Below are 11008 nucleotides of genomic sequence, written 5' to 3'. Positions count from 1 at the left end.
GCAGTAGTGGATATCATTGACTAAGACGGAAGACCGAGACGCCTTGGACCTCCTATCTTCTAAAATTCAGGCTTCATCGTCTTCTTCATCACAGCAAGAGCCACATGGCTAGATCTCCTGGATGACCTTTTGGCTTAGCTATTGGCAGTGTTTGCTTATCGCTCTTGGTTCATGTTTCTTAGTTCCGGCCTGCGTGCCGAGGTTGTGGCCTGTGAGCCCTGGAACGCTGCCTGGTGGCTTTATTTATAAAGTCAGGCTGATGCTTTTCCTTGAAAAAAACCTTAAATTTTATTGGCGCATTTAATATCCAATCAAAATTACATGAAACAGTGAACAACTTTAGGTGTCCGTATTTACTGGTGTACAGTGTATATGTGTAACAATAAACCAATCAAGCTAACAACAGGCAGCTTCGACCGTGAAGCTCGTGCGTCGTTTTTTAAGTCCGGAACTTGGACTTGAGGAGCTTGATGATCTCGCCGTCGACCTGGAAGCTCTTGGAGAGGACGGCGTCGGGGATCTCCGGGTCGGCGCCGAAGAGCGACGGCGCGGCAAGGACAACTCCGGGGAGCTGGCTGTTGAACACAGTGACGGCCCTGGCGGCCTCCTTGCCGGTGTTGAACTGGAAGTGCACCATGCCGCGCGGGATGACGAAGCTCTCGCCCTCCCGCACCACCTTGGAGTAGAAGGTGCCGGCGGTGCTGACGAACCCGACGAGCATCTGGCCGGTGACGACGTGCACGAGCTCGGCGGCGCGCGGGTGGCTGTGGAGCGGGTTGACGCCGCCGGGGGCGAGGTCGACGCGGTTGATGGAGACGCCGAGCGTGTTGAGCCCCGGGAAGGCCGCCACGTTGCCGGACGTGACGCTGGACCCGAACGGGCTCTCGGCCGCGTCGGCGGCGCCCGAGCGCGCCAGCCCCGCGAAGAAGAAGTCGTCGGAGACCACCGCCGACGCCGGCTTGCACGGGAACCCCGGGTACGATGGATGGTCGGCCGAGCCGTTGGTGGCCGCCGCCACGCAAAAGTCCTGCACCGGCTCCGGGTCTGCCGCGCACGCCGAGACGAGCGCGGCGACGGCCACGATCAACAGGAGCACCGGCGACGGCATGATCGAGACTCTGGAGCGCGCCATTGCCGACGAGATTTTTTTTTTTAAAAAAAAGAGCCGATGAGGTTGTTGGCGCGTACGTGTTGTGGTACTGTGGTGAGGATGATCGGGGATGGGTGTATATATAACACGGGAGAGAAGAGTTGGGATGAAGGGAGGGAACAAATGTCAAAGGGGTTGAAGGATTCAAAAGCTCACTAAAGTCTCCCTTCATTTCGCACCGAGACGTGGACATGTCTTGTTCGAAGTTTCCGTGCATCGTCATCGGTAACTAATCGGGGACACACGCCATGACCAACGAAAATTCCCATTTTTTTGTGTTTTCTACAAAAATAAAAAATACACAAAGTTTTGCAAACAAAGCTTTACGTTTGGTGCAATTACATGAATTTTTGTGCCTCGTGAAAAAATAACAAATTCGGTGCAGTAAAGTGCTTTGCTCGTAGGCACAATTTTTTATCACTTGTTGAAGAACATGAACTAACACATTTTCACACGCAAATGTAATTGACATACTTGTTTCAAGATTTTTTTTGAAATTTTAAAGTATATGTCTTCGGATTTTATTTTTTTCTAAACTAATTGGTGCAAAGTCCAACCGGGAGCACGGAATCCACGCACGCGTTATCGACGCCTTTTTTACCACGGTCGCCCTGGCTAATTTGTTAGCTGCGGTTGGTGTTTGGCGCCAATCATCTAGATTCTTTTTTGCAAGACGCTTTCAAATCCTAGTGCTTTGGCGACTGGAGACTGGTCGCGTGTTCATCATCGCCATCAGTGACGAACAACAGTGGCTTGACGTGCGAGCCAGGGTGACGAAGATTTTTGGTTGGTGGAGAGCGGAGGAGACCCGGTCGGCCAAAGAGGTTTCTTGTTTCTTCTCCAATTGATTGGAAGGTGAACTGAACCACGCGCACTCATGTCATGAAGTGCTCACCACATACACAAGCATGCCGGGTTTTTTTTCTTGTTGGCGGGAACACAAGCATACCGTTGAAGTGTGCGTGGATTGCCCAACCTTCTCTTTTGGTTCTACTGATTAGTGCACGAAACTGAATGCCACAGTTTTAAAAACCAGATCACTGGGGTCCTCCGTTCAGGTTTTCACCGACCGGACCGCCGGTTTGGTGGCTGGTTTTTTAAGCCATAAATAAGAATTTTTCTTTTTCTTTAATAACATAGTACAAACACACAGCGCATATCTACGCACATACACTTAACCCTATGAACACATGTAAGCACTCTACCCGAGCACCTCCGAGAAACTAAGTCGGTACATCATCTTAAGATTGGCGATGTCATCATAGATGCTTTCATAGTCGATAAGAACGTCTGCTCCCACTGAATGCACAACGCTGGAAGGCCTAGAATAAATCCAAGAAAATGAAGGCATATAATAAATCCAGAAAAATGCGAGCACCGGTGTCTAGTCTAAGACACTATCTTCCTAATCATCCTACCACAAGTTGGTCCGCATGAGATGTATCAAATATGCGAAGTTTGGATAGCTTGACAAGAAAATAGGCTAGGAAATTGAGCCGAGTAGGCCTGTTTTCCAGTCCATGCTGAATATACAAACTTTAACTCTCTTTTCCTCAGAAAATGAAAACCTCTCTTTCGCTGCAGAAAAAGAAAACTTGGCTCTCTTTTTGCGAAAAATATACAAACCTTAGCTCTGAACATTTGAACGGTCGATGATTCAACAGAGGAACATATATTTTCCTCTTCTTATGCGATTCCAATGCAAATTATTTCTTTATCTATACTATACAGTCTATATACTCTATACTCACTGGGCTACAATCACAACTAGCTAGCTGCACAACAGATCACAGACCGGACACAGATACAGCAGAGAATGGATATATACAGATAAAGAGGAACACGTACTGCTTACACACGTACACCTATACTGCAAGGACCTGTATACTGAAGATGATGCGAGCTAGGAGCTGCCGTGGGACCTGGCCGACGACACAGACTGCGCCGAGACAGAGGCCGTCGGGCTGTGCACCTCCCTCTCCGAGTTGCCGGCCCGGGCCTTCCCGCTGATCCTGCTGATGTTGTCCTGCGCGATTTCAATGAACCAGTCGTCGCTCGGAAGCGCGCTGCAGCAGAGATTGGCAATGCTGCTATGTCAGATTCAGACACAAGTGCTAGTATCTCAAATTTAACTGGCTTGAACAGATTGTATTAGACACTGGGTCACTGGGATGGAATGTTGAAGTTGGATAAACAGTTAAAATTTACCTATCAGGATCCAATCCAGTAGCAGAGAATGCTGCCATCGCTCTATCGATTATGTTCAGTATGACAGTGTGCACGTGCCGGGACAAGAACCGGCCTTGCCCGAAAAGGATGACAAACTGCATGTCCAGGTAGAACTGGGAAAGAAAAATGTTTAAAAAAAATGGTACTAGCGTAATATTATGAGGCACAAAAGGAGCTTACCTGCTGAAGTCCAAGGGGGCCAAGGGCTCTTGGCCCCTCTTCGATTTCCTCCCAGAAGCTCTGGTCATCCGAGAGCCACAGTATGACTGTTTCAGTCAGCCGCATCATCAGCAACGTAGCAAACCTTTCCCTGCCAACAAACATCTCTGCGGCGATGCTCGCCATCCTGTTCAGTTTTGTGTATAATTCCTGCAATGTGGACTGCAGATGAGATACCGCAGAAGGAAATACTAGACGAGGTGCAGCTGACCACTCAAGCCTCATGACTTGTTATCTGAAATCTGGCAAAACACTACTCTACCCAATTCCAAACACTTTCAAATGGCTAGCATTTCTGTAAGTCATTAAGGTAACAAATTTTCTCGAGATTCATCTTTCCTTCCAAAGATATTTGTAAAACAGACGGATAAGCAGCTCACTAAATCAGAACTAGAAGTAATATTTTGCCTTGATAAATTTCAAATATGATTTGTTTACAATTAGGTTGTTTATCCTAACATAAGGCTAAACACACAATAAAAATGTAACATCTAGGACTAGATACAATGCGTTTACTATATATACAAGCACAGAAAGTATCACTGGATCACAGATTCATGCATAATAGACTTATTCACCGTACAACTATCATTAAGAGTCAAACCGCCACTAAAATCTATCAAGAATCAACATTCTATGGAAGGTGGTCTTGCCAAAAATAAAATTCAACAGAAGATACAATAGCCAGCATGACGACACTTACCATGGTGGACCATGTTCTTCAAACTAATATTAAACCTAAGGTTTATCGATCAAGTTTTTAAGGGCAGAAACTTGTAGTACCTGAAAAATTAGAGATGGAACCCATTCTGTCTCTTCAGCATTATTGTCCATATTGATGTACATTTCTGCACTGAGATGGGTGTCACCTTCTTCTGTGAATATAAGATCAAGAGCATGCTGCCTGCAGAAACTATCTCTAAGTTTATCCACCATATGTTGCAGCTTCCTTTTCCATTCACGTTGCTCTGCACGGTTTTGCTTGTCTGGACCCCTTATACGCATACTACCCATGCTGGCCTGGTTTACAGATGAGAGCTTCATAGCTGCTCTAGGTAACAACTCCTCAGCAAGTAAGGATGCATTGGCTAACAATGCTAATTGCTGCTCCTCAGTCTCTGCCATGCGAATAATCTTATTTCCTAAACCTTCCAAATTTGCTTCATCATCCATTGAGCCTGGCAGTGCACTCACGAGCAAATCGACATATGTACTGAATATTTTCAGAAGCCCATCCATTGTAGAACCACCCAACTGCAAGCTAAGCAGTGGCCCAACATCCTCAAAGAAATCCTGCAAAAAATACCATTAATTATCATCGCATATGAATTCTACAAAAACAGAGCACAGTAATTATATTGTAAAAGAATTATTAAATCATATTAATAGTGTCTCTCGAAGCAAAACATAATAATTAATCAGCTGCCATATGCTTAAAGGGCGGGACAAAGATACCCCAATTAATGTAGCTTGAAAGTTGAATCATCTGACAATAAATAGATAGTTACCTGAACCATTGAATTGAACCGATGGGCACTGCTCGAGAGCTTCGGCTGGAGTGCCAAATTACCAGCAGATGCTCTAGCAAATGTTCTTATACCAGTTGGAGGATAGATTAGTGCCCAGTCATCAGCTGCCGCTAATGCAGAAGTACTCTCTTCGATTCTCCTCAAATTGGAATCTAATGCTTGCTCAACACAGGGTCTGAACTGTTTCAACAGAACTGCTGAAAGTGACAGACCACGAGCTTCTAACAAGGAGGTATAACCAAGTGCTATCTGAACGCACTCGGCAGCAGCTCTTAAGCCCCCAGCAGCTGCACAAGAGCCTAAAGCATGCCTCTTTACAAGCAAGGTAAACTCCATTGCCTGCTTAGTAGCCCAAGTAACTAGTTCAGAGGTATAAGATGGTTCATTACCAAACACTTCCATAGAGTCACTGAGAGCATTAGCTATGACAGAGAAAACTTGCTTTGCAAGAGACGCAGTGTAAGCCACACTATGTCCTGTGCTAGACGGACGTGTTGTTTGTATTTTGGACTGAAGCCTTTGGTTATGTGCACTGAGCAACAAACTATGAGCACGAGGTCCATCACCAAGTCGCTTGAGAGCAGAAGCTGCAGCACGAAGTTCAATGCCACAAGTAGAAGACTGGCAGGCAGCTTCAGCAAGCTGATCTGACAACTTTTGACGATTATCAGAGATAATCTCCTTCAAAGCAACAATGTCAGCTGTGGCAAGAGTCTGTTGCTTTTCTGCATCAACAGCAATTCTTTCTGCTTCATCCAGGGCATCCAGTGCTTCATCCACTCTTCTCTCAGCTAGCAAAACATCAAGCTTGTCGGGAAAATCTATATGCCATTTCTGTATTTCTGAAAGCTCCTGGTATTCAACAGTGGAGATGTTCTCTTCTGCGGAATCTTCAGGTCCCATAATCAAGGAATCAATCTGAATCCCTTCGGATAAACCATGAATTAGAGCTGACTCTGTATTTAGCAGATTCCTGATAGATAGCAGCTCCCTTTCAAGTTCAGATATCTCCTTTGATGTTCTGATAACCAGGAGAGTAGTTTTCAGACATTGTTTTTCAAAGTCATGGGTAGTAGGAAGGAAGAACACGGAAGTTGGGAGGTGACAGAATAGCAATAATAAGAAATTTCTCAAGTGTAAAAATATAATGCATGCCATATAAATTCATGATTTATGAATAGGATGTTGCCGTAAATGGACAAGAAAATAAGAAACACCATCCACTCAGAACAATAGAAGAACTGCTATTAAGAAATTGCTGGCTTCATGTCGTTCCCAAATATTCATTGGAAACATGGAATGTGGTTCTTTCATCCAAGAAATTCTGTTAGGCATATAGTTGTATTGACCGTGCAGAACTTGAGAGACTATTAGCAGCAGGATATGCTAGGGCACAAACCATTTCAGAGAAATGAAAATAGGAGGAGGGGGGTAATTTATCAGGCACAATACTCCGCATTCCAGGAAGATACTCTGTTGGTTGAGATTAAATATCAACAGTTGACTTCACGCATGACAAATAGAACATACTTCCTCCGTTTCAGTTTACAAGTCATGCGCGTATACCTAGGTTGCCAATTTTATCACCCTAATATAAACTATAGAACACAAAAATTATACCGTTTGAAAATAGAACATTTCAAGTTTATATTGTATATTTTTTGTAATATATGACTTGTATTAGGTTGGTCAAATTGACGACCTAGGGGTACGCGCACGCCCTGTAAACTGAGAGAGAGGGAGTAATTAAGTGTATACACTTGAACGCACCTGATGAATGCAGCATAGTTAGCATATACACTTGTGCGCATCTCTTCAGCAGAAGCCTTCTTTAGATCTTGCAGATAGGAACACAGGTGCCTTATTTCCTGGCACAAATTATGAAAACATGAGGCATGGTTCATTTTCCAAAGCGTTTGGTGAACAATAATAGACATCAAAGCGCCACCACTAGAAATGGCCGTAAGAAGCACATGTGCATGACATGGTGCAGTTGCAAGAGTAGAACATTCCATAGTCCATACGTTAGTCCAGCAACAAAGTGTTCATTCACAAAACCTGATGTTACCTAAGAATCAAGATTGTTCACTAAACTTATGGGAGGAGTCGATCAGATAACCCAGTAACGGGGGAATCATAAACTGTCATTTGTTTCCGAGGTCTACCTTCAGTTGACCAAAAACATCCAACATCCAAATTTGGCTGCGTTAAGAAAGTACTACAGTATCTGTTAAGCATCCAACAGTGGCCCCAACCCATAACAATAGCCAATAGGTACAGGATCCTAACGCGTGATAGAAACAGAGTTTCTCACAGAACAGCTGCAGAATCGAAAGGTAACGCATAATAATTAGGTAAGAAGTTGCATTCCCTTTTCCATTTTTAGCCAGGCAGGGCTAACCGTCAGCTCCAAACCAACACACGTGCCCGCCCGCGGATTACCCCATGAGGAGCAGCACGGCATCCCTCTCTGCTTCGGTGGTGCCTCCTCCAAAGCTGCTCCACTAGGGCACTAAACCAAGAAAAAAACTCGTCTCCCCCCTGGATCATGTCCTGCACAACGCAGCGGCAGCGCGATCGATGGCGATTTCTACCAGGAGGAACTCGCATCGACAGATAAGAAAGCACTGCTACTATCTCGCGGAACACGGAAGAAAAAACTTCCCGGCGGGCGGTCTCTCCCATGAGGCACTGACTCGCTCACCTTCTCGGTCATGGTCTGGCACTTGGACTGCACGTACGAGTCGGGGTCGAACTTGTCGGTCTTGAAGATCTTGAGCTTGTCGGCGAGCTGCACCCCGGCGCCGACGCCGACGCCGCCCGCCGCCGCGGCGCCCGCCGGGAGCACGCCGGAGTGGCCGGCGGGGCGCGACCGCGACGACCTGGCGGCGCCCGACGCCATCAGAGGCCGGCCGTCGGGAGCTCAGCGACCCCTGGCGCGGGCGAAGAACGACGGGGCTCCCTCCCACCCCGCTGGATCCAGAAGGTTCTAGAAGCGGGGACGGCGCGGCGGCCGCGTGTCTTTGATTCCTGCGACACACACACGAGGGGCTGGTTCGTTGGTCCGGGATTTTGGATTTTCTCGCTCGAGTTTTTTAGGCAGGGGAATGGCTTTGGGAATGGAGACCGGACAGCTGTGTGCCACAGGGGGAATGAAACTTGCGTGGGCAACTTGGCCGTTGTGTTCTCCGCGTGATCTTGAGAAACCTCCAATTAGGACCCACTGTTGAACGGGAAACCAGGGTTTATAAATGAAAAAGGAAATGGGAGTTTTTTAAACACAAATGATAAGTGCCACACGTCAGGTGCATGGCACTCCGGCTCTGTCGTTTTCGATGGCAATTTCAGCCACGCAAGGATGACAAATTTCCACTGACACGGTGCAAGTTTCTATAAAAAGAACTAAAACACAAAAGTTGCTATGCTTGGCAAATAAACTTGCCATCCTCATGTCACTAAATTTGGCGTCAAAAACGTTCAGAAATGTCATGTGCTCGTATCTGACGCCAGTATGATCCTTTTTAAAAGGAAATGAGAGCTCTTTTTGGAACAAAAGATAAATGAAGTTGAGGGGGGCAACTTCCATCGATTTGTGGCACGGACTCACCTCAGAAAGTTTGACCGTATTTATATAAAAATATATCAACATCTATAATACTAAAGTTATGCAATTTAAAAATTAAATTCATGACACACAAGATATTGATTTCATATTGTGAATGTTGATTTTTTTTTCTTTATAAAATTGGTTAAACTTTATGAAGTTTTACTTCAGACGGATCTATATGCGAAGTAAAAAAGACCATAGGAAATATAAATTTGTTGCGCCTAATCTCTCCATGTAACACCCTTATGAAACTCACATTTCTCTGTCCAAAAGGGGTACCAAACAGGTTGTGGTATCTTCAACTGCCCATGACCTCTGTTTCAAGCAACTCTTCCTTCTTCTTTTGGCGGAGGTAAGTCTATGCTTGTAAATCTAATGTTGTTTCGAGAGCCACGACATCGTTCAATATATGCTCCACAAAAGAATGTTGTAGAATGATATTCATTAATGGTCCTTACCCCTTGCTATTTGACATTCTAATAACCCTGGGTAAATTAAAATTGTACATTATTACTGAGTTTGTGAAAGCAAACCAGTTCCTTCTTTGTTGCGTGCTGATGGCCACTATGGCAATGGTATCTATTGTTACGTTTCCCTTCTTTCTTGTAGTAATAATGTTGCCATGTGCATTGATAGTACCTGCCAATGTTGTGATGTTGCAGCTGACAGACTGATGAAATTAGAGGTGGAAATAGACGTCCCAAAACTAATTGTTGAGCTCAATTGTAAAGCGATGATAATTTGCCAAGAACCTCTTTCTAGTTGGGCCGCTTATTCAAGAAGCTAAGGAAGGTTGTTGCAATGTAGAGGCGAAGCTATGTGTTGAGTTGAGGGTGTGCCCCCCCCCCCCCCCCTCATATCCATCTTTGCCCTCCCTCCCCGGATAGATTTTATCTAGCTCTGCCACTGCTAAAATTGGTAGCCACTTATTTTTCACTTGTCTTTTTGCTCGTTTAGTTTGGTTTTTTTGGTTTGACTCTGGGTGCTTCGTGTTGCCCCAAATTCCTTTGGCAAAGTTGTTCATGGTTGTATAGTTTCCTTGCTAGTGGCAAGAAATATTTACATGGTGATGTTTGCTGGGGTATTTGGTGTACCCATAACAAGAGGGGCACATTGTGCGCTCCTCGTTAGAAGTTGTCTTCAATGTGTGTGCCTTTATGCTATATTATACAGGGCTAAAGAAGATGGAACATATATTTTCTTTTTAGGCTAGATTGAAGAGGGCGATTCAGGTGGCTTCCTCATTGGAGGATCGGTTTGCTTCTTATGGTAGGCTCTTGATCTAATATGTTGCTGATGTTTTCACGCAGATGAAGCTTGTAATTGTGCTTTGGCGATCTGTGATTTTCGTTATCTCTTAGGTGCTCTCACTAAGATTTGACGCCCCTGAGTTGGTTGTTGTAGTCCATTTGTTGTTGACGTCTAGACTATTTGATACTTATCTCATGTTTGCTGGTGTTAATAGGTTTTTGCCCCATGGTAGGTGTTTTGACGACAAGCACCTGTAACGGGTTTACTAATGCCCCAACTCGCTTCTCACCTTTCTTGTCTCCTTTCCTTTTGGTTACACTAGTAGAAAAAGGGCCATTTGTCCCGGTTCGTAAGGCCCATCTGTCCTGGTTTAGGAACCGGGACTAAAGGGTCGTTACTAAAGCCCTAGGCCTTTAGTCCCGGTTCTTATACGAACCGGGACAGATGGGCCTCCACGTGGCCGCTGCGGCGAGCCCAGGCAGGAGGGCCTTTGGTCCCGATTGGTGGCACCAACCGGGACCAAAAGGCATCCACGCGTCAGCTTTTCAGGGGCTAGAGTTTTTGTTTTTTTTTCTTAAGGGGGGGGGGGTTGAGGGTTTTGTATGTTTAATTAAGGTGTTTCATATATTGTGTTAGGTAGCTAATTAATTAATAGAGAGAAGTGTCCTCTCTTATCTCCGTGCTTGGTCGATGCTACGTATAGAGAGTCCCTCGACACGCTAGCTAGTAAGCAAATGAAGGAAACCATTAAGTACATAAGTTCGTCATGCATATCGAGAGAAGTGATATCGACCTCTCCTTCTCCGAGAGATTGCGCGAACAACAAGTTTTCGTATATCTATCCGACGCTACTGGCTACATATATACAATATTAAGATCTCTTACAATATAATCTCCCCTAATTATATAAGAACTCAGCTTCTATTCTTCGGCTTTATTGATGACGTGGTCAAAAAAGAATCCCGCTAATTCCTCTTGAATTGCTTTCATGCGATCTTCTAATAGGAGTTCATTCCGCATCTG

The 11008-nt window shown here is 45.1% G+C and overlaps 2 protein-coding genes across 2 annotated transcripts; both read right to left on the bottom strand.

The window, feature by feature from the left end:
* Window positions 1-260: 260 nt before the first annotated feature.
* LOC123108106 (germin-like protein 3-7) lies at window positions 261-1204 on the bottom strand. The gene has a single exon (XM_044529958.1). The coding sequence runs from the start codon at window positions 1130-1132 to the stop codon at window positions 440-442; it is 693 nt and encodes a 230-aa protein (XP_044385893.1). The 5' UTR covers window positions 1133-1204; the 3' UTR covers window positions 261-439.
* Window positions 1205-2767: 1563 nt separating this feature from the next.
* LOC123105509 (exocyst complex component EXO84B) lies at window positions 2768-8242 on the bottom strand. Its single transcript, XM_044527589.1, has 7 exons — window positions 7832-8242; window positions 6898-6995; window positions 5107-6148; window positions 4382-4891; window positions 3560-3748; window positions 3359-3492; window positions 2768-3216 (listed from the first exon to the last, which is right to left on the bottom strand). Exons 1-7 carry the CDS (start codon window positions 8027-8029, stop codon window positions 3054-3056), a joined length of 2334 nt encoding a protein of 777 aa, XP_044383524.1. The 5' UTR covers window positions 8030-8242; the 3' UTR covers window positions 2768-3053.
* Between the last annotated feature and the right edge of the window lie 2766 nt (window positions 8243-11008).

The sequence above is a fragment of the Triticum aestivum genome, chromosome 5A, assembly GCF_018294505.1.
Source record: "Triticum aestivum cultivar Chinese Spring chromosome 5A, IWGSC CS RefSeq v2.1, whole genome shotgun sequence".
Classification (NCBI taxonomy): domain Eukaryota; kingdom Viridiplantae; phylum Streptophyta; class Magnoliopsida; order Poales; family Poaceae; genus Triticum; species Triticum aestivum.
The sequence above is the reverse complement of the archived record's forward strand: the minus strand, read 5'-3'. Positions and strand labels throughout refer to the sequence as shown.

Coding starts and splice junctions, on each gene's coding strand:
- LOC123105509 (XM_044527589.1), bottom strand. CDS start 8,029: ATGGCGTCGGGCGCCGCCAGGTCGTCGCGGTCGCGCCCCGCCGGCCAC. Junction 6,149..6,897: donor AACTATGCTGCATTCATCAG/GTGCGTTCAAGT, acceptor CCTGGTTATCAG/AACATCAAAGGAGATATCTG. Junction 3,217..3,358: donor ACTGGATTGGATCCTGATAG/GTAAATTTTAAC, acceptor TCTCTGCTGCAG/CGCGCTTCCGAGCGACGACT.
- LOC123108106 (XM_044529958.1), bottom strand. CDS start 1,132: ATGGCGCGCTCCAGAGTCTCGATCATGCCGTCGCCGGTGCTCCTGTTG.